Source organism: Toxorhynchites rutilus, chromosome 3, assembly GCF_029784135.1.
Source record: "Toxorhynchites rutilus septentrionalis strain SRP chromosome 3, ASM2978413v1, whole genome shotgun sequence".
NCBI classification, from domain to species: Eukaryota; Metazoa; Arthropoda; class Insecta; order Diptera; family Culicidae; genus Toxorhynchites; species Toxorhynchites rutilus.
This window is the reverse complement of record NC_073746.1, coordinates 41,357,793-41,382,206: the sequence shown is the minus strand read 5'-3', so window position 1 is coordinate 41,382,206 and position 24,414 is coordinate 41,357,793. Positions and strand designations below refer to the sequence as shown.

At 36.9% G+C, this 24,414-nt stretch overlaps 1 protein-coding gene across 6 annotated transcripts in view; it reads right to left on the bottom strand.

Annotated features, from left to right (window-relative positions):
* Positions 1-2,412: 2,412 nt before the first annotated feature.
* LOC129777207 (protein sickie-like) overlaps positions 2,413-24,414 on the bottom strand; it is a 118,478-nt gene continuing 96,476 nt past the window's right edge. For all 6 annotated transcript variants that reach the window (XM_055783343.1, XM_055783341.1, XM_055783337.1 and 3 more), the window contains exons 4-7: positions 10,773-10,856; positions 10,583-10,705; positions 10,173-10,521; positions 2,413-4,127 (exon numbers count right to left, since the gene is read on the bottom strand). In XM_055783343.1, coding sequence (XP_055639318.1) covers positions 3,112-4,127; positions 10,173-10,521; positions 10,583-10,705; positions 10,773-10,856 — 1,572 coding nt within the window. In that variant the 3' untranslated portion in view covers positions 2,413-3,111. The remainder of the gene's footprint in view (positions 4,128-10,172; positions 10,522-10,582; positions 10,706-10,772; positions 10,857-24,414) is intronic.

Genomic DNA, 24,414 nt, shown 5'->3' with positions numbered 1-24,414 from the left:
GGCTCGTGCATGCTTTGGGCGAGATTCTGTGCAACTCAAGATAGGTTTCACATCATTCAAGGATTACATACATGTTCTGAAATCCTCTCTCCTACCGTTTTTGCGTGGATATCGTTACAAAAAAATCACATTCCAGCAAAAGAATGCTACTATTCATACCAGCAAGGAAACTAAGCAATGGATTAAGGATCAAAAACTGGTCTGGTTCGCTCTCTAGACTTGAATCCTGTTGAAAATCTTAGAAGGATCCTTGTACGCAGAATCTACACTGAAGGCAAGCGGTACGCCACGATTGAAAAGATCAAACTCGCAATTTTGGAAAAATGGAAAAATATCGAGAAATCCGTTCAGAAAAATTTGGTAAATAGTAGTATGCCAACACGAATTTTCCAGGTTATTAGCCCAAAATGGAAAGGTTACCAATTATTTACATGTAGATCAGGCAATAGTTTTGAATTTTTCATTGATAATACTTATGAACTTTGAAATGGTTTTGTAGAAACTTGACAGCTGAAATATTTATGCACAATAAATAAACAAACAATTATACTTTATTCTAAGCATTCTACAATGTATGAATGTATCTTGTTGAAATTCTAACTGTTTGTGTTGCAACGAAATATAATCAGGGTGGTCTTATAGAAGTTGGACAGAGTGTACATCATCATGTATTTAAGGGTTAACATTGCGGAATCCACTCCCAATATCAAACAAACAATAGAAGCTAAGGTAAAACCACGTGTAACGAAATTTTTCCTTGGCGACGAATTTCCGGATTTCCCACAGTAACTATAAATCTACCAACAGCCAATATTTACATCAAATAATGAAATACACCCAGAAGGATACAATTACCGCATCATCCGGTTGTGATGGACAATAGCACCACTAGTAAGATTCAAGTAGTGTTTGATGCTTCACGTGCTACTTTTTCAAGCATTTATTTTAATGGTGCATTATTATAGTAACCAGTAATTCACGAGGACTTAGGGCCAATTATACTCCGTTCTCGTCCGACGTTGAAAATGATTTTTAGCGATGCGAGAGCGTAGGTTAAAATTTAAAAATCAACTACTGTTATTAAACCACATCCGCATTTAACGATACTTAATTTTTCTAAGTGCAATTTGTATGGAGATTCACTGTTTTTCCGAGGCTTCATGAAGAGCTTGAGATGACAGGTATCTTTGCAGTTTGGTGTCCCAAGTGACATCTCCCAAATTGATTTTCTTCCAAAAAATCGTAACTCAAAATCCGGATGTCTGTTTTAACCCTTTCCCGTACAACATCGAGTCTCACTCGTGAGTGCTTGAATAACATAGGGCGCTAGAACGCTCAGCAGGCTAATGAAATCACTTGATGTGTGACGTATTAAATAATACGGGAAGGGGTTAAATATAATATTTGACATTTTACAAACATTATTTTGGTACTTACGTATTAACACCACCCGTGCCGAAATACAATAGATATAAATTTTATTGTTTGCACGAGTTCTCAGTTATCTTTTGTATTCTTGTTGCCTTGTTGTTTGCAGTGTTCTGTATTTTTTTTTGGACTACGACAATGCGTATTTGTTTATTTACCTATGGACACCATCGGAGCGCAATTCCATTATGATTTTTTTTTGAATAAAATTTATTCTGAAAATAACAAACAAATTTTAACAATAAAAATATACCAAAAAAAAAATCTAAAGGATGGGGGTGTGTTTTTTGAGATATAAAAGTTTTTATTTCAAGTTTTGTGTTTTTAACATTTTATTGCTTTTAACATGTTATTTTTCTTAAATATTTCATTGATTTTCCAACTACTTTGCCAGACACCACATTTTAATCAGACGTCTGGATTTTGAGTTACGATTTCCTTAAGGAAGATCAATGATTTCGAATGAGCCCTTCAAAAAAAAATCAGTCTTGATTTAAATTGGTTATATGATAACTGAATTTGTGATTTTGGGTAGCTTCCATCATAAGCACCACGTTTCAAACAAATCGGAGATGGTCGGGTCAAAATTTGCTGTTTTCAGGCTGATTTGACGCGGAATTGGTACTTAGCACAAAAAGGTAGCAATATATGGGCGAGGCACTCTTTCCACCTATCCAATGCATGGACCATCCTCTGCACATGCACTATTTCGAACGGCGGTTCTTCTATTTCGGGCTACTTTGTATGGTGGATTGCTCTGTACTCTCCCAGATGTGTTGATCTGCTGGAACCCTCGAATGAACATCGAAGTACACCCTTCTAGTAGCGGGAACCTCCAGCAAACGAATATTCGCGACTCAGTATCCCAACAGTAAGTTTACATATATTTTAAGTTTTCCAGCACTTTTTGATCAGGGTGATACATCACACGCAATAATCCCAAGGGGAGTTCTTTTGAAGTTCTCGTAGAAACAAACATCTTCATTAGCTGAATAGTCTTTATTCTAAGGCAAACATTCATGATTGTAATGACAGAGCAGTCAGTTCCAATTCGAATGTGAATTAGGTGCACAATAAGATAGTATAAATATAAGGCAATACGTTGCAGAAATATATATATTAAGTTACTATAATTTTGATATATTAACCATCTCCGACGATGGAAAGGTCTTCAAATACAGCGCCCTGCCGAATCTCAACTCTTTGTTCAATTTTGATTTGAATTACCAAGACGTTTGGCTCATTGCTTGACGAATCGCCAGCGATTCGTTCTTTACGACCGAATCACACAACAATTGTAACTTAGAGCGATGAACGAAACATAAGTTATACACTCTTAAAAAACATTAGCTAGTAATGAAAGTAGCTTCGATGAATAGATAGGATATGTTTCTTTTGGATTGATAAAATTTAGAAAATTTAAGCGAATTTACGAAAACAAAAACTCATAACTGTAAATTTTGAATTTCTCAAAGTATTTTTCCACGACTTCAATTAGGATTTAAGTACTGTCCATCCAGAAAAGAAAAATAAGCCAAAACTAGTGTGATCCCAATGTACCATTCTTGCAAGAACAAAAAAAACTATTGCTAGGATAATGCCTAATCAAAGGAATGCCCTCATAAATACCCACGCACACACGAAATATACATAGTAATTGCGCACAAACACGTACAAACCGACCTAACAACTACTCTCAATGGACTCCATCGAGGCGCGCGCACTGGCCCGCTTCGGATCAACAACGGCGGACGATTTGTATCTCAGCACCATGTTCTTGATGATCAGATTATCTAGCGCCACGTTGCTGACACCTCGGAGGCAAACGTACAGCGTGTCCACATTGCCAACGATGTAACCGTACGGCAGCAGTTCCGGCAAGTGTAGCTTGTGGTTTCGCTTGGCTTCCCCGATGTGGTAGCAAGCGATCGACTCCGTGTTGAGACGCAAGTGTCCCGTGGGATCTACCCGCTCGAGGAAGTCACAGAAGCTTCGCCGCACGATGTAGTCCAAACTCTGCCAGCTGGTTTTCCCGGACACGTACGTGAACGCGATCGTGAACTCGTTCTGCTTGATTTTTCCATTCTCCTGGTGACCGTTGCGATTCATCTCCTCGAGGTATCGGGCGAATAGGTCCATCTGGCCGAGGTAGACTGCGATGGCAATCTTTTTGCCATCGAACTGATCCGATGGTGATTCCGAAGTGATCGCAATGATTTCCTCGCAGATCGAAGAACGGTCCAGTGAGGGCGAGAGGTCGGCAATGAACGCCGGACTCAATGGTTCCGGCAGAGGCTCGGGCATGATTGGTGCCACAGTCGTGCCATCTTCCTCGCTTTCGTCCAGATTAAGCGGAAGATCGAGTGGGGGTCGACTGCTGAGATAGTCCGTGGAAGCACTGAATCTCCGCGCGGAAGGTTCGCCGCTGCAGTTAGTCGGACTAGTTGAGCCAAGCGAGACGTCACTTCCGGAAATCGAACGTCGCGTTACGATGTGCTGCAGACGATCATTGTTGTGCTTCAGTTGCAGCATCTCGGTTCGCATTTTCAGCATCGTGTCCTTGAGGTTCTCTATCTGGGAGGCTGTGGTGAGTGCTTCCAGGCGGATATCGGTCAGCACCATGTCTTTCTCGCGCAGCTGCTTTACCAGGTGCTCGACTACGGGGTTCCCGTCCATGTCGTAGGTTGGATGGTGATCGACTGAAAAGAGGAGAAAATGTTTCATGTTAACACATTAAGGACCGGAAAGAAATCTGTAAGACATACGCTTGGGACCGCACGTTTTGACTTGTGTGAAGTTAGCGGATGAAGGTTCAGCGGATTAAAGTTTTTGTTGCGTGCAAGTTTCTGTTCTACGTCTTGCTGGATTTAATGAATAATGAATAATTTCAGTTGAAATAAATTGATTGTTTATCAAGTAACAACCTTCAAAATCATGCTCATGAGATAGAGAATTGAATCATTTATCTTTCCACATAATTCATTTTTTCTTGACCGTGACAGAGAAAAGTTATAGACTGAAACGTGAGCATGGGTCAATGTAGGAAAATATACAGAATTATGAAAATCAAAGAAAAATTGTCCGAATAGACTTATAGAAGTTATTCGATAGAGAAATATTTTACCTATCTTCCAGTCGTAATGTTATTAACACGTTCGACGCCCAACGCGACGTTTTTGAGTTTCTTGCAGAGCCCAACTTGCGATTAAATTATTAAATGAAAATCAAACTTAGTTTATAGATAACTTTTACATGATCTAGCAATGTTTGTTTCCAATTGAAGACGAATTGATGACAATAACACATGCCAAAGTCATAGTATAGGAGTTTTGCAAAAAAACTGCAGTACATAAATTACTATACCGTACTATAAATTAATAAAAAGTATAGTATAAACAGTATAATATTATGGTTATGATTTTATTATTTTTCTTCATATCCTATAGTTACATTTAGGTGCCTATTCAATCAAATACCTTCTAAAAATCCCACTCAATTCGAGCGAGGAATGTGTCACCCATATCTGGGTGACGAGGCGTCGAAAGTGTTAATCGGAAAAGGGTCTGAGAAATGTCATAGGCCAAGTTGTATGGGAGAAATAAATTATTTTAAAGAAAATTGAAAAAAAAAAGTTATTTGAAGCGCCGAAAACCTGTAAAAATAAACGAATTTATAAAAAAAAGAAGCGCCGAAAACACATTCTCGAGATAGTACTTCTTCGATATAGAATATTTTCATCTATCTTTAATAAACTTTTCATTGGTCGAAAAAGGGTCTAAGAATAGTTATAAGTCAAAATATGTACAACTTGTATGGGTGAAATAAAATAATTTAAAGAAATTTGAAAAAGTTATTTCAAAAGGCCCAAAACACATTTACGAGATAGTACTCATTCGATAGAGAATATTTTCATTTATCTTTAGAGGAATTTTCATTGGTCGGAAAAGGGTATGAGAAAAGTTATTGGCCAAAACGTTCGAGAGTTGTACGGGGGAAAGCGTCTGGCTGGGTAAGGAAGTAAAAAATGCCCCCAAACCAAATCAGCAGCTCTGTGGAAAATATTGTATAGAAATTTTGACTAGTTTTCGAATCCCTATGTAATTCACCATAGAATCTACGGTGAAAAATGTACCTTTCAATTTTTAGCTCCACATTCTCAATAGCTTTGAGATAAAAATTTGAAAAAAAATACTAAAAGTGCATCTTACTATGATATATCAAGAAATATAATCAAAAAATAAATTCCTAAAAAATTTCGTCGATGGGGTGAATTCAAATTCATTCGAATTTCAATATTTTCGAAATAATCTGAGAGAATGGGTTAAGCACAAAATTGAATTCCGTGCCAAACCGATATAGTGGTTCTCAGATTTTCATGAAAATTGGTAGTTTTATTCCTCATCGTAAAGTATTAGACCCGTATTTTTTAATTTTTCCATCAAGGTGACCTTTTTTTCATAACTCATAACTTTTGAACTACTGGACCGATTTAGATGATCGATATAAGCCAATGAGCTAGTTTAGTTTGAAAAACATTAAACTTGAAAAAAACAGATTTTGTTTTCGTAATTATTGTTTGTAATTGTTTTTCATAGCTTACATAGTTTCGGAACTAAGGTCACCATATTGTTTATATTTTTTCTTGAAGCTGAGGTTTTTTTACACAACATGTCCGAATACCAAAGAGGTGTTTTTTTCGTTTTCGAGTGATATTGCAAAGATAACATGTTTTCAGTTTTCGTTCAATATTCATATGCGACTGGACAACCTCTATGCGACTAAAATCCAATTTTTATGCAAATGTGGTATTTCATGTGGCTTTAAAATGGTACATCGATCAACTGATTGGGCCCGGTAGTTTAAAAGTTATGAATTTAAAAAAAGTCACTTTTGGAACACAAAAAAAAAGGAAAAATGAGTTTTCGGTTAATTTAACAAAAAAACATAACTCAATAACACAAAATAACGCATCTCTAAATTTTGGATATGTTATCTAAAAAAATCTTAACTTCCAAGAAAACATATAAAAAAGCGCCCTTGGTCCCGGACAATGTAAGTTATAAAAAAATACAATCGATAATTACAAGACCAAAATCCAAAATTTCTGCAAGTATAATATTTTTTTGAAAAGAGACTAGCTAATTGGCTTTAATTTGAAATGTCAATCATATAAATCGGTGCAGTACTTCAAAAGTTAAAAGTTTTCAAAAAAAAGTAATTTTTGGAAAAAATGAGAAAAAAATTATCTTTCGGATCACCCAAAAATGGAAATGGTCACCTATTCAATTAGATATGTAGATCATCCGAATCGGTACAGTAATTCAAAAGTTGTGAATTTAAAAAAAGGAATTTTTGCAAATAAATGGGAAAAAATTGATTTTTTGGGCAACCCTAAATGGAAATGATCACCCTAATGATAAAAAAATCAACAATTCCTTGAACCCTTACCTGTGTTCACCATTTGAGAACATTTCTACGCAATCAGAATTGTGTTTTACGCTAATTTACGATAGTTATTCAACAAAAGGTTCGAAAACTACCTTTTTTAGACATTTTCACCCCCATCGACGGTACTAAAAAAAATCTTGAAATATTGATTTTCGATGATTTAGAGATTCAGTACTACTAAAATTCGTATTTGAATGTGTTCCTACGCCTTTTATAGATATGTATGATTTTTTCAGAATTATAAGAATGTCGCACGATACAAAAAATATATATTCCCAAATTTAGGTTTTTTTTTTCAGAATTTGGAAACTCAGTCCTGTTTTTATTTATATTTAAATATGTTCGTTTGTGTTTTCTTATATTTGTGTTTTTTTTTCAGAAAACTTCGAAAACTATGCGGTACGAAAAGAATTGATAAGTCTAAAAATTATTTTTAATTCCATTTTTTTTATTTTCCTGGACTCTATAATTGTATTGTACTCATGAGTTCGTAAAAAGTTCCCCAAACATTGTCACCAGCACTATGGAAAATATTTTACAGGGTACCAAACTAGAAAATAACATAATTCTCGTATATGGTACTACAGCTATAGTGAAAAAATGAGTTTTTCTTTTTTCCCCATTCTCAATAGGCTTGGAAATGAAAATTTGAGACAATACTCAAAGTACACCTACTATACTGTACCGCGACAAATTATAACAAAATTTCATCCCCCGCGTAAAAAAATCCTGGGTGTATAGAATTTATTGGAGTTTTCAAAACTGTTTTTCGATGATTATTTAATGAACAATTCATCATTAAATACGAATTCTAAATTTTTCGTTCAAACAATAATATCTCTGTACTGAATGGTCCTACAACAACGTTATAGCAATTAAATGATAACGTTAATTGGAATTGACATTTTTGAAAAAACAGATAGAAATCGATTTCTCATTTCTTCCTGATATTTTTGTTCACTACCTCTACATACATCGAGATACAAATTTCTCTGTAAAATATTCCGTGTAAATCCATGTAAATTATGCTTCGAAGTGATTTGTATCCCATCTTCATGCGTTGATATTTCACGATTTTAAAGCATTTCAAAAATCGCCTAAAAATTCGACTTCCCACACTGTTCTTTAATATTTTTTTTCGAAATAGAAATTCTCTATTTCCATTTTTGTTAAATTTATTAATTTACTTCAAATTGTATACATTTTGGCCTAAACTTTTCTCAGACTCTTTTCCGGCCAACGAAAATTTTGCTGGAGATGGATAAAAATATTCTCTAGCCAATGATAACTTTTTTAAATGTTTATTAAATTAATTAATTTCCTCCATCCAAGTTAAAAGTTATAGCCCAAAACCTATACTTTGGGCTATGACTTTTCTTAGACACTTTTCCAACCAATGAAAATTTTGCTAAAGATGGATAAAAATGAGCTATATCGAATAAGTACTAAAGGGTGTGTCACATCAAATTGCATCACGGAAAAAACGCTGTAGAAATTTAAGTTTTAGGAATTATATCTTCAGCTTTCGCTTATAATCAGATAAGAGTGTATAGATCATATAGACCATGCTTCACTATCAATTTTTTGTAAATTTGGAAAAATGTCGTCGAACGAAAAAGAGCGTCGTGAATTATTCCTGTGCACTCATTTCGAGAATCCGGAGTTGTCACATCGGGACATCGGTAAGATGCTGGGAATCGCCCAATCCACGGTCAGCAGAGTACTAAAACGATACTTCGAGAACCTAACCATCGACCGGAAGGTGAAGAACGGCAAAAATGGTGAAAAAGTCAGTGAAAAAGATCACAAGCGCGTAGTTAAGCAGTTTAGACGTGATCCGAGAAGTTCGGTCCGGGGTGTCACCAATAAGCTGAATTTGTCAAGTTCATTCGTCCAGCGGACCAAGCAGCGGGAGGGCCTGCGTACATACAAGGTTCAGAAGGCTCCTAACCGCGACGAAAGGCAAAACATGGTGGGGAAGACGCGAGCCCGGAAGCTGTACACCGAAATGCTGACGAAGCTGCATTGCCTGGTAATGGACGACGAAACCTACGTCAAAGCGGACTTTCGTCAGCTGCCGGGCCTGTTGTTCTTCTCCGCAGAGGACAAATTCAGCGTTCCGGAGGAGATTCGCAAGCAGAAACTATCCAAGTTTGCCAAAAAGTATATGGTGTGGCAAGCGATCTGCTCTTGCGGAAAGCGGAGCGCCCCCTTCGTGATGGCCGGCACGGTAAACGGACAGGTTTACCTTAAGGAGTGCCTACAGAAGCATTTACTACCACTATTGAAGCAGCACGAGGGCCCGACCATCTTCTGGCCGGATCTCGCTTCGTGCCACTATTCAAAGGACGTGTTGGAGTGGTACGAAGCCAACGGGGTCACCTTCGTGCCAAAGGAAATGAACCCGCCCAACGCGCCGGAGCTTCGCCCAATAGAGAAATATTGGGCGATTATGAAGCAGGCACTCCGGAAGAACCCAAAAGTTGTCAAATCGGAGGCGGACTTCAAGAGAAAATGGATTTCTGTTCAAAAAAAAACTACAACCTGACGTTGTACAGAACCTTATGGACGGGGTAAAGAGGAAGGTGCGAGCATACGGGCTTGGGCTCGAAGTATGAATAAAAAGAAAATGCCAAAAGTTGTTTAATAGTTTTTATTTTACTGTCTAAAATTTTCAAAAGGATCGGTCTACTGGGCGAATTTCTACAGCGTTTTTTCCGTGATGCAATTTGATGTGACACACCCTTTATCTCGAGAAGGTGTTTTGGGTCCTTTCAAATACCTTTTTTTAAATTTTCTTTAAAATAATTAATTTCTCCCATACAACTTGGCCTATAACATTTCTTAGACCCTTTTCCGATTAATAAAATTGTGGCTGGAAGATAGGTAAAATATTTCTCTATCGAATAATTTCGATAAGTTTATTCAAACAACTTTTTTTTCGATTTTCATAATTCTGTATATTTTCCTACATTGACCCATGCTCACGTTTCAGTCTATAACCTTTCTCTGTCACGATCAAGAAAAAAATGAATTATGTGGAAAGACGAATTATTCAATTCTCTATCTAATGAGCATGATTGTGAAAGATGTTACTTGATGAACAATCAATTTTTTTCAATTAAAATAATTCATTATTCATGGTATCCAGCAACAGAAACTTGCACGCAACAAAAACTGTAATCCACTAATTTCACACAAGTCGGTAAATAAGGAAGGCGAAAACGTGAAAACTCGTGAGCGGTCCGTAAAGTGTTAATGGATTAATGATCAGAAGTGGAAATAAAGGTACTCACTGCTTTGAACCGGACTTATCGAGCTCGGTGGGCTACTTTTGGTCGGAGACAACGGTGGAACGTACAGTTGGGGAGTTAGACAGACATCCTCTTGGCTCGAGTAGCTTTGCATGATCAAATCGAGGTCTGGGTTGGAGTTTTGGCTGACCGGGCGGCTTGAACGGGGCCCCTTCTGATTCCGAGAGAAGGCCCTAGTTATCGAGTGACGGATGCCACCTTTCTTCTTGTGCAGCTTGTCGGGAACGGAGTAGTGTATGTTGCCTGGATTGGACGAGTATATCGATCTGGAACTGCCGTGGCGTTTCATCTCGCTCTGCGAAGGAGTTGGAGTTGCCGGTGGATTAGTTTGCTGTGAAGAAACAGGTTTTGATTAACAATATGCAAGATAGTGTATTTAACATCCAACTTACCACAGTTCCACTGGTCGTTGTTCCGTGAGCTGCACTTAAGGCCAAAAGCTGGGTAGCAGCTATACCGGCGGACTGCTGCCGAAGAAGTTCGATCGTTTGCTTCATCTCTCGAATTTCACTGTCCTGCAAAATAAAGCATACTTAGGTTAGTAACCAACAGTCACTGCAAACGATCGTTCCGTTAAGGTACCTTCTCCTCCGTTGAGGTGGTCAGCTTGTGTAGCTTTTGCGACACACTCACCAAGCTCTGCTCGAAAGCCGCCACGACGTTAGCCTGCAAGGAAAAAGCTCATTAATACGCAGATTAATTGGAGGTTTATTGTTGTCCGTATTCACAGGCACATGTTATTCGATATGAGCCGCCACCGCCAAACCGCCAAGGTACAACCCCCGGCGCAGTCGACAAGATCGACACGACCATCGATCAGCCGTTCGTGCGGCGACGAGGGCTAATCGTCTCGTAAAACAAAGCGCAGTGCATAAAATTTATAACCTGTCAGCATCAACTCGATGCTCGAAGCCGGCGATGGCTACCGCGCGATGGCAATAATGTCACACTAAATATGTTCACCGCTGACATTATGTGCGAGAGGTTTCTCTGTTCTAAAAACTCCGAGATGTGATTTATGATTCCCGCGGGTATTTTTGGGTGGCATTCACGAGAGGATTGCATGTAATTACATCAACAGCGGTTCTGTTTCGCCCGAGGGCACGTGAGCAGATAATTGTAATTAGACCCGATTAACATGCTCGTCGTATCGACGGGGGTCCTTACTATGGTAATGCTAGTTGATTTTGTTAGCAGCAGTGCTAACGTAAGGTTGAAATTAGCATAAGCGCATGGGAGCTCGCGCAAATGGCGAGGCGATGCTCGATGATTCCCTCTAATTATAGTGGGAAAATTGATTCCACGCGATCAATGTCGGTGCCGATAGAGTGGCAGAGCGTCGTTTCAGTTAGGTCACCCGGTGGTATCAATGAGTGCCTCTCGCGGGGTACGAGATGTTTTGATTGTGTTCAATTGATAAGGTTAATTTGTGATTGCTACCTTGATGAATACGGAGTACATGTGAGAATAGTTTCATTGTTTATTGAAGAAAAGTGAAAGCTACTCGCATCACGAACGTACAAATATCATCAACTAGTTTCAAGAACAAAATAATTCATTGCTCGTACCTTGAACTGGGAACTTTATTGGCAAATAAATTTGTATAATATTTTTTCACGAATCGCCATTTCGTCAAAAATTAATATTTTGAAAAAATCCTACGTAAAAAAATCAGCTGAAAAAATTTAGCTGCAAGGGTTCAAATACCCGGTTGCAGCTATTCAGGGGACAGTCCAATTGACACCATTTTTTTGTTTATTAAGTAATATATACCTAATAAAACTGTGATATCAGATTAATCATATTAATTTATTTTCTCGTTGAAAAAACAATAGGTGGGATATATCTGTGATATAACCGCAAGGTAGACGTAGGACTACCGTTGGCTCGATAATCAAATTGCATCTGAATCAATTATAAATGAATAAATGAATATTTTGAAAGATTGCTGAAAGTTTTTCTTGTTGGTTAGATGAGTATAAGTATGGAATTGTTATTAACAGAAAATTCAATTCTTTCGAACTTGTTGGTGATTCCGAAACGAACAGATGGAATTTGGGTGGCCTTGTAAAAGCAAATGAACATGTTTGATATGTGATTCTTTTTTGTATTCGTGAGAATAACACGAGATTTTTTATGATCACTCTATGCGCAGAATAGAAACTGAGGGCGCCACTTCACGGTGAAAACGAAATAAAGTCTATATAACCTTGCATAAAATTCATTTCGTTTTTATCGTGATGTGGCATTTTTTCATGATTTTTCCATACGAAAGAAACTGATGCTTTCGAATTGCATCACGAGAACACCAAGTCTAATGCGTAAATGGGTGCGAATATTCCTTCGCTCGAACGCATTCACACGCAAACAATTTTTCACGACTGATTCATGCGAAAGCAGAACAGAAAATGTTGCTATTGACGAATTTACGTTAGATTTACAACCAGATGGCGCAGCGAGTAAAGTGATGGTGTTTTGTTTTTTTGATATGAAATTCGTTTAAATTTGTTAGAAAAATCCGAATTTTCCTTCAAATTTCCCGGATTCAAGTATTCCTTCCACGCTGAAAAGGTTAGAAAATCATCATTTTACAATGTGCAATGTATATTATGAAGAATGGCATGGTATAAGTGTTTTAACTTTATTTTATTTTCAACCAGATGAACGATGAATAGCATGTGTTGCGCTAAACATACTGCAAATCCTTCTCGAATTGGCCCCTACATAATCAATGATATTAGCCAACTTTATATGGTATCGATTTCATCGTGAATATTCACAGTATTCATAACCAGCATGCATTAACAAAGTTGAAGTTTTAAAAGATTATATACGACTTTGGTCAAATCGCGTGTTGAAACCATCGTAAATATACAAAACTCTAACTTTCTTACCATATACTGACGACATTTAATGGTTGAAATGAATCTAAACAGAAATAAAATGAAAATCACGACCGAATCTTGACTTTCAGTGCGTAGAATAGACAAACATCATCACTTTTGTGGTTCTGATCCCTAATGTAGGTGTCGCATGAGTCGATTCAGCTTTGCGTATATTCGTCAATTGGATTGCATCACGGGAACATCAAGTCGAATGCGTGAATGGGTGCAAATATTCCTTCGCTCGAACGCATTCCCACGCAAAAACATTTTAGTGACTGTTCCATGCGAAAGCTGAACAGAAACTGATGCGAGTAAAAGTACTCACGCCTTGCATGTGTCCGCTATGGTTTCCCAAACACTAATACAAGCGAGCAAAAGAAGTCACAGCTTGCAGATATTCGCTATGACGGTTTCTCCAGGTACCTAGATTTTGCGTCCGTGTTCGGGAACACATTGCGATCATCAATCATCATCAATGGGCAATGATATTATACCGCTCCATTCAGCCGGTAAAGAGGTATTAACGTGCAAAACCTTGCACTCCAGCGTCACTCTCTCGTTTTCGAAACTTTGAACTTACACCCTGGTACAGAAATGAAAGACGTAGTCCTACGTCAAAAATCGGGAAATCACATACTTTTTATGATGTGATGTTATGAAGTGTACTACCCCCTTACCTCAACGGAAAAGCAGATAAATTCAATCACTTTATCCATACATATTTCTTTCTTCAAATATACGACAACGAACCATTTGGGACATAATTTTCACTTCAAAGTTCCAAATACAAAATCAGTTCAATAATTTCCACTTATTTAATTGTTTAATTTATATAATAACAGTTTTGAAACTGGGATCTTCATTTTAAGCAAGACAATTTTTGTAAGATTTTGATGAAAGTTACAAATTAACACTGAGAGATTAGCCAATTGGGAGAGTAACACAGTAATTGACAGTTCGTTGTGAAACCTTAGCAAAGTTCTTATCGCATACTACTCAATTTAATTTTTCCTCTTAATTCCAGTTCGATTTAAAAAAAACTGCTGGTGAACGCTGAATTCCATTTTTTCATGAATTTCATGAAAAAATCATCAAGTTGCATCAAGTTCAGTTCAGTTCAGTTGCATTTAGCTAAATTTAACAATACGAATGCAGTCCATTTGAGTTTACTGCAAAAATAAAGTCTAATTTCAGTTTCTAATTTCATATAAATGAAAAGAAAAATAACATGTCAAGATTCAGATAAATTTAACATGTTTTTAATTTCCAAACTCAGATCAAATTAAAAAAAATGAAACATGATATCAATTTGGTTAAGTTTGCGCCAAACGTTCGAAAAATCGAACAGTAACTTTAAATTCAAATTTTTCATGTCTTTGGAAAGCAATCAAATGATAACGTTTTTGCACCAAAAGATAGTTTAATTTATTAGCTACCACTTACCATGCATTTCATTTAATTTTGTATAACTTTTTGGGCAGTAAATTCTATTTAAAGCAAGTATGTCTGGAAGGTGTTTTCATTTTCAATCCAAAAACCAATAGAATACAAAAATATATGTATGTTCTACAGTAAAAGAACATACAGGAAAATAACAGACGGGGAAATTGAGTGTTCGAAAAATCGCACGCTGGCCATAACGACCTTTTTTTTTCTACTGACCTCGGCAGTGCATTGGGAAGGTTTTTGCATATATTTCAGCATTCTCGATTGTGTATGTTTGTTAGTATCAAATAACTTTTTGGAAATATTTACAACATACCATTGGGGTGAAATTGATCAATCTATTTTTTTTTTCATTAATTTCTAACGTATTAAACACGAAAATGTATCTAAATTTATGGATTTCTTCATCTACGAAATTCTAAATCAGAATTCAAAAGTTTGAGGATATCAAATCGGGGGATTTACCGTCAATGAAAATTCTTCCGGCTTGCACTGTGGTCACGCGTATTCTGGAGCTTGCCACTCCAGAGTGCATTCGGCATAGAAATTTCAACCCAGCCCTACTAATAAAATTGACGCAAGTAATACTACGCTGAGAAGGCAAAAGTTCCACTGGAATATTAGTGTCATTTATCAGATTTGGTATCATGTCAGGATACCAAATCTTATGAATCAATCACAGGTGTAATCGTGTTCATATCTCATATCTCAATCAAAAGTTCGAGCTGCAAATGGTCACCAATGAGCTCATTTTGTAAAACCATGAGGTAACCCATTGGTTGTGAGCTTATCCTCGAGTATTTTTATTAAAGCTGGCAGGCTGTTTGAGTTTTCAAAAATCAGACAATGAAATCAAGTACTTTGTTTGAAAACAGAATTTTATCGTCTAAACATCAATGACTTTCGCTTTTACAGGTTCGGTAGTGTCTGATGGCTATACTGAACATAGTAAAAACAAAACATCTGCAGTATCATCGTGATCGATGATTCCGTTGACCTACAACCCTTAATTGTTAAATCATGCTAAATATTGTCCTGAAAAATTCGTGCCGTTCAGCTGCTAGCAGTACTTGTTGGAATTCATCGAAACTAGTTGCTTGGTAGAAGCTCATGATACAGATTTTCTTCCAGTCCTACCAGACCCAGCCATAACTTTCTTCAAGTGAAAACATGCTTCCATTCACTTGCTAAGATTTTGTTTAACTCAACATTCTTGTGAATGATTTGCCCTTTACAATTCGCTACAAATATGTATTTTCGTCGCGTTTTTGAAACGAATCGCAGATTGAGATATGTCTCAAGTTCTACTTGTCCGATCTATGCTTATATGAATACCATCTGTATGCATCTCTCTATCGCACGAACCTATAAAAAATCATAATTTCGTAAGTTTACTATTTAAAAAAATCAAGAAACTTGAAAAAAATGTTTTAAACTGCATTTTTGTTCTTCAAATTTCCGCCTTTTTGTCACACAACACGTTTTTGACTTGTCTGAGGTTCATGCGATAGTGGCTTTTTACTGATTCAGAATCTGTTCGATTTGTTTGTTCCAGATAACCAGAAGGACTGGAATCGTGTACGCCATGGCACAACTTTTTTTTTTGAACCCCTTCACTCGATCAGCTTCTAATTATGGATATACTTTTTCCGTCCAATTTTTGTTTTATTGTTGAAAGATAGATAAACACATAGTGGTATAATGGATGGTAAAAATATTCTTTGTATTACTTTTTCGGAGCTCGAAGAAATGTACGAAATTCGTGTCTCTATCCCCCTTAATCTGAACGAGTCAAATCCGATCGGATTGTGCAAATGTTGCAACCTTTGAAATGCAGAATGCAAAAGTTTATTTTGTTCGGATTGCAACATATCAAATCCGATGGGGTTCCGTAATATGGGTTAATATGTAGTCCATGCATTGTTACATGTTTGCCTCTTGCGTGTATGTTTTTCATGATGTTTCTTTTCTCATGAACGGTGATGTTCGACATCTGTAGCGAATCTACTAATTCATGTGCATCACGGATTAATCTTTTCTTTTAATTAATCAGCAGTAGCAGCATGAACTTTCCAGACAACTCAAAAGAAGCGTATTACAAAAATTACCAGACATCAATGAAGAACATCATTGCAAGAAATAGATCTCCTGATATACGGCCCGTACACTCATGGAAGAATTTGTTGTTCGTTTCAATGTTAAGAAATCCTTGAGAGTTCTCGAAAAAAAAACCAAACAGTTTTGTCATCAAGAGCAAAAGCTGGATTCAACCCGTATTTAAGTCGTGATTTTTAATACTACAAAAAATCCAACATTCTTTGTGTTATTGGGTGTCTTTATCCTGACGGATATATGGCCCTCTATTACCGATTGGAATAAATTGATGGATCCTAGTTCATGTGCGTTACCTTCAGAATATACATTTCAGGAAAGCGGTTCAGTCATATAAAACAATCAAGCAAAACAATCAATTGATCAAGCAGCACTCTCAGGCAGTTCAGTATTTTTTATTGATGAATAGGGTAGGGCGGGGCTAGTTGGTAATTTTTGAATAAATTTGGTTATAACTTTGCAGTACGAAGTTTTGCGCTAAAATGGTATGTACTACAATGAAGCTTACCTTTTACCCTTTCAATAAAAAATAATCAGAAAATCAATAATTTGACATTTTTTCTTTTATTTAACGTCTTTATATTTCAGAATAAATTGACCAACTAACCCCCCACACGGCGTAAATTGGTCTATAATAGGCATGTTATTTTTGAGCAAATAATAAGCGTTTTTCCATTAGAAGTTTCCTTCATTATAAATTAATAAATTAAATCAAAACAAAAACAGTTAACTAATATCATGTAGCAAGTAAAAAACGAATTGATGAAAATTTCAAATTATCATCGTTGAAAATTAGTCAGACATTTTTTTTTAGTGATTTCGTCTCTCTTCCACTTTGTAGCGAGCCAGAGATGCAGATTTCGAAAGACGTGTCTTCATTTTGAAGACATTTGATTTTGTGAAGACATTTTGAAGACATTCTGAAATATGTGAATTCATTTCAGTATGATAGCGTACGTGGATTTATGAAAGATATTATTTCCATGAAATTCTAACTATTGGCCGAAAATATCGTCAAAAAATAGGGCTTTAGTCTCAGCGAATGAAGCGGTCTGAATACATATAGTCTCTAGAAGACTTTAGTTCATTTGCGCTCGAAATTGAATGATTGTGACCAGGGATGGTAAAAAATCACATTCAACGATCAATGAATAAGTATATCCATCTAGTCGGATGTTTTTAAATCACCCCCAGCAGGCGAGGCTCTTTTATTCTTCATATGTACACAGAGAGAATACTTGGAACGGTGAGCTACCAAGATCTCAAAAAAGCAATATGAGAGCGGAATCCCAACTGCTTGCACTCTCGAAGCATTACTTCTACTACTCAGGTTTTATCGTGAGTGCAAGCCACAAACGATTAATCCCATTCCATAGAGCGGATGATGAGTTCTTGATCGGAAAGTGTAACAAGAGACGATCAACTGGAATCTTACGACACTCATCGAGGGATTTTTAATTCTCTATTGCACTGTCCGCAGTGAGTGGCTGACTCAGTCTCGTGTCGATTTTATTTTGCTGTCGTCTCCCGCCCGATAAACAGCAGACGGGTAATGGATGCAATTGATTAATTTTATTACCAGCAGATTTGGGCGAATCTCATCCCGCCCAAAATCGTTTTTAGATTCCAATAATTCTGAACATTCACATTTCTCTCCAAATAATTTTTCCAACAGTAATTCAATTAGTGACTTCACGAAACACCTTTCGAATTCGATTGAATTTCAGACCCTTTTTTATTTTGTAGATAAAACGGATCACATATTTGATTAATTCAATTCTGTGTGGTTACGTTCTTCGTTGCGAATAAATGTAATGATGATGATGATGTTGAATTAAAGAGGCTTTAAACTTTTCAGTTCATTCGCCTCTAACCAAATGTAATGAAATAGTATGGACGTATGATATTCATGTATCGTGGACTTCCGACATATGTGGCAGTAGATTTGTCGAACGACTAATGTTTTTTTATATCCCTTCAAACTTGTTGCATCTCTCAAGTGTACATACTGCTTTGACCGCAGATTTGCATGGTAGAATCTGGTTAATTTCAGATATTCAGTCTTCATATTGTCGAATGAATACTGTTGGAACAATAGGTATCGCAGCAAATGATTATCAACATCCTACCTTATCATCAAACGGTATGCGAATAATTTCAGTGAACTGACGGCATTGGAATATATGCTTTGTGAGGACCACACAATTATTATCAGAGCGAATAAACGTCCGACTGGAAGTCATGAACATCAATTCAATGTGCCCAAGATAAATTTATCCTTTGAAGGTCATTAACCTTTCTAAAGATGATCAGATGGAATATATTCCAATGTCGTCTGGAATAACCTGTCCAACACCTTATGATCGTTATATTGTTTTTGCTATTATTCTGATGTTTCATAACACGGCACTCTATTGATTATTCGCCGAAAATGAATAAAAAATATCCTTGAAGTTAGCCTACGGTTTTAGTAGCAGTGCAATATGGTGAGCCAGTCTCAGGATAAGAAAACATTTAAAAATAAAGCTTTTTTTTTTGAATGAATCAATAGTAAAACAAAACGTCAAAAAATTTCTCAGCTTTGTGATAGCAGATAATCATTATCCATTTGAATTGTATGAGTATTCCATTCCCCCACAAACTGTGGATAGTCTATCTGCATACAAATTATGTAGAGTGCCACAATCCAAAAAAATTATGAGCAAATATTTACGTGCTTACACAAAAAAACACATGTTGACATATTTGCGCTAATTTATGTTTTTTTATTAATTCAAGGTAATCAAGGTCTTTTCTAGACACCAGTTTACTCGGCCCCGAAAAAAGTGGTCTGTATTTGGGCAGGCGGAAAAATATATCTCGCAAGACCACGTGTTCGATATCGTAAAAGCCTTGGCCAATAACGCATTTACATTAACTCATAAAATTAGTGAGTGGAGAGGGATTATTGTTTGTAGTCTCTTGATTAATTTAAACACCATCTGAGAAATCCTCCGTGAAACATGAAACATTAAAGTTGTCCTATTTGCTGTAGCGCATTTTTTTATTTTACCAAGTTTCATCGAAGTAAACGCGCTCGGAAAGGAAAATTGAACGCCCGGATGAGAGAGCGAGAATCGTACGTCATAGAGACACTCATTCCCATGGAGCAAATTCTTGTTAGGAGTTGAAAGCAAAACGAGGAAGGAGAGTAACTCAATTATTCGAACTAGTTTCAGTCTAGCAATGCTTTGGTCAACTCAGAGTTACCAAGAGAAAATCATTTGGTTATGATGGGTGAGGATTAATAGTTAGTCGCAGTTTGCACAGATTACGATCTGTGCAGTTTGCGATTAATCGTAAATCACATCATGCTCCCTTGTTTTCCATCCTTGATTGTGACATTGAATTTCTATTATTTTGGCCCTACTATACAATAGATTAACCTAGATCTTTCAAACGACCACTCACAAATCTAAGGTTTTCCGGTTACATACCTTTTCTACAATTAGTTTCATGGATATGGTTTGAGTTACAACCAAAATTTCAAAGCTGAAATAAAAAAAAAATTTAAACCGTCTTATTTTTCTTTCTTCCAAAATGATATATGTGGTTTTTCACAGCTCAATTTCGGATCTCACCTCGAAACTTGGATTTCAATCAAATCTCTGCGTAACTTCGATTTATGATACACATCTCTGAAGGCGAATCGGATGCTAAGGTGTTAAGTGCAGAAAAAAAAGCGATCCAGTGCAAAAGTGGAACAGAACCTTTCAAATCGAAAACTTCTTCTTGTGCTCGGCGAAACCTTTCAGTCAGTGGCGACCTCCCCCCAAGCGAAGGTCTAACGCGAATTCCACACATTTCGCCAAAGCAATAATTAAACATTGGTAAAACCCACCGAATATGATTTCACCCTGACCACTAATCGATTATATACGCCATAAACCACCGCCGAATGAAAGATAATCACCCTCCCCTTATGCAAACAAGAAAAGAAACACCATTTAAAAAGCGACTCGGCACACACATAATTGTCACTCAGTTGCTCGGTTCGCGCCAAAGATAGTCTCACTTTACGAGATAAGCCATAAAAAACAGTGCCTGGCCTCTTGTCAGTGACAATTATTGGCGGCCGTAATTACCGGCCGAACACTTTAAAAGTGTATTTCCATCGTTTTATTTTCCATCGCATTTTATCGCGCTCCACTTGAGCTCCACGGAGCCTGCGAACCGGTTGGACAAACAATCCGCACATCAGCGTTTATCTAGCGATATTATTTGTTGGCTGTTGCTGGTTGCCGTCACATCTTGAGCACACTTTTTTTGTCGCTCTACGTTTGATACTAGAGCGAACGAATTCTGATTATTTATCTGAGCACCTCCCCCTGAACAAAAAAGGTGTCAATTTTTTTGCAACCAAACAAATTATCACCTTTCACGTTCTCTGACCCAGAATGTGGAGCTACCCCCCGCCAAGGTTCGTCATCGTATATGACGGCCCCCCTTTTGGGAAGTCAACCGGCAGCAGTGTCCTGCTTTGGTATTGGCGCCTTGGCTTAGGATCTTGGCTGCGTCGTGGCCCTAATCGCTAAACGCGCGACACCTAAACAAATAGCTCCACTAACCGTCGCACGAGGAGTCAGCCTGCCTCTTCTCGGACACCAGGAGGATTTATGACTCCAGCTCGGAGCGTGGCAATAAATCATAATGGTTTAAGAAAAATGATAGCGCGAATGGGGTAATTAATAACCGCTTGAAATAACAAAACAAGCGCCCCGGCGTGCGCGGAAACGCTGCTTTTATTGGTGCCCTGACAAGTTTGAGTGAGTGGCGTACTTTCAGTCACGACGCCAACGACAACGTCCATACCTAACGTAAGCGTGTCTGTTTGCGCAAATAGTTTGCATCCCAGATACACATGAGGCGGGTAAATTTGGCACGAGTAAATGTTTTTGTCCTGCGAGCAGAATAGAAATCGAAAAATAGGCAAATTTGCCTGTCTGGTTCGCGTACTAGTTGCTAATTTCGGTTGACGTCAATCGCAACGCGTAATTTTGGTACTTATTATTTGGAACCATTACTCATTGTTATTTTGACAAAATCAGACTGGTCACATGGATATTGTATAATACTGTTTGCGTCAGAAGGTCTAGAAAAGTGCTACCGTCCATCGATTATTGGAGAAGAGTGATCTCAAATCAACCAATAATTTTCGCTTGAATGTTCCCATGTTCAAAATCCAAGCTAAATTATAACAACACCAACTAACAAAAGTCATTCAATGCGGAAGTCGTCCAAAATAACTATATTTAGGTAGAAGTATATGAAGCAACATAATGTACTATATCAACTGTTGTGGAGAAATAGTGTCTTGAAATAGTAAAGGATGCTCTGTCATATCCGTAAAAACTTGAATAACCATTAGTCGTACTCGGAAGTAAAACAGCTGAGAAAAACATATCTTAAGCATTTATCACGATCATATTGTGGAAGTTTTCTCATTAAGATGCTAAACTATGCTTAGAAAGAATCGATAAATTAAGACATTTTTTAGCCAATAAACTTGTGACGAAAGAACATTGTACATTAATTAACGGGAAGAAGAAACCTAAAAGCAATGGAACGATACAAACATATACAGGGAAACTTCGGTATAACGTCACTCGATATAACGTACATTTTACCTCGATATAACGTACACCTTTTCAAAGTGTCTGAGACGAACCAGCCCAGGAGGCTGAAAGTCTCAAAAATAAAGAAAAAAAAAAAATTTTCAAAGTGTAAAGGAAAATTTGTTTCAATTTTTTTTTCTGATAGAACAATGAATTATCTGTATTGTGATGCTAAAACAAGTTTTTTACCTTCAATCAATCTCGAAATACAGCTGGTTTTGTGATTCCAGATTCTAAATGAATCAAGCTTTAATCAACAGTACGGAGGGAAACATCATGAGAAAGGCTGGCTTCGTCTTCTGATTGAAGTTATTCATTAACTTGACTAAAACAGCAACACAATAATGTATTATAGACTACGTTTGTGAGTACTTTATTATGCTTCGATATAACGTACAATTCGATACAACGTACAATTTTGAAAGTGAAATGTACGTTATATCGAAGTTTATCTGTATGAACAAATCTACACCTAAACTAGCGTTGGCTGAAAACATTTAATCTTTGGCAGAAATGATGCCATTTCGTGTGCTGGAGAGTCAAATTAGCATTAGCATTAGCATTAGCATTAGCATTAGCATTAGCATTAGCATTAGCATTGAGCAAGTTGCACAATATCGTAGGTGGTACGAATTCAGAACTGTTACGTCAAAAACTCACCTTCATCCGTTACTGACGATTGGTAATATCTCTTAGATGAAGGCATGCTTTCTCCAACAGTTAAGAATTGTCCTAATAGATCACGTGATCTATTAGAGTTCTACTATATTTAGATATTCTAGTGGCTTCGTTAACATATTGTTTTAAGGTAAAGTAATGTGATAATTGTTTCAATTGATTCGAACTTCGGGCATTAAGCCAGTCAATGTTAAAATCACCAGCAATTATATTTAACTTACTGCAATAATCAACGCACAACAATCAGAAATAATCGATATAACCATCTGATGAAAGATAGTTTACGACAATTCCGAATGAGCTATCCCAATTCCAGTTTCCACTCCAGACCCTATATAAAAATTTCATTATGTGTCAGTTTTCTGCCAGTGTTCATTATTAACATTCGTCCAGGCCCACCAAACGCGCGCGAGGCTCAAACTTTCGTAAACAACGCTAATTTTTTTTTTTTTTTTATAATAATCTACAATTTTAACAAATTTAACAACAAAAAAACATCATCATCATCAGTACGAACATGGCAGTTTGAGATACCTGTAAATATTTTTTCTAATTTCAATTGATATTAAACATAAATAAATCATTTGACAAAAAAATTACGAAAACCTGTTTACAAAACAGATTTTACGTGGGAAATACACATTCTCTTAAACTCTGCCATTGTTGCCGCACGTTTTATTTCTCTGGGCATCGAATTGAAAAAATGTATTCCTTTGTATAACAACGAGTTCTGCGACCTACTGAATATAAAGTTAGGTGTTCTTGCATCATCCGCGTTTCTAGTATTGTATCTATGAACATCACTTCCTCTTTCAATTCGATCACACAAGTATCGAGGCAGCATACCGTTTAAAATTTTGAAGACGAACACCATTGTCAAGTAATAAATTCTTTGCTTCACAGATAGCCACTGTAGCGCGTCCAACATCAAGTTAGAGGAAGTGTATCTACTACATCTTAAAATCAAACGCATAATCTTATTTTGTAAACGCTGCAATCCCGTTAATTGTGTATTGTTTGCAAGGAATAGGATCGACGAGCAAAAGTCTATGTGCGGTGAGATCAATGATTTATACAATTTAATTTTACTGTTCACCGTCAGTTCTTTTTTCAAACGACACAAAACGCCGTATTTCTTGGCAATCTTCTTGATGACATTATTAATGTGAGACTTGAAAGTTTAATTGTCATCAATGATAACTCCTAGGTATTTGATTTCATTCACGCGTTCTAATGTCTCACCATCTATTTCAAAATTTACGTCAATACTGGAGTTTGCTGAAGAAATCAGCATGTATTTTGTTTTGCCAACATTTAATTTCAATTGTTTAAATTTAAGCCACTGAGCCAGAGAATGCAAGTCTTCGTTTATGTGATCCTCGGTTTCTTTTATATCCTTAGCTGCGATGAACAGGACAGTATCATCCGCGAACAAATTGATATCACAAT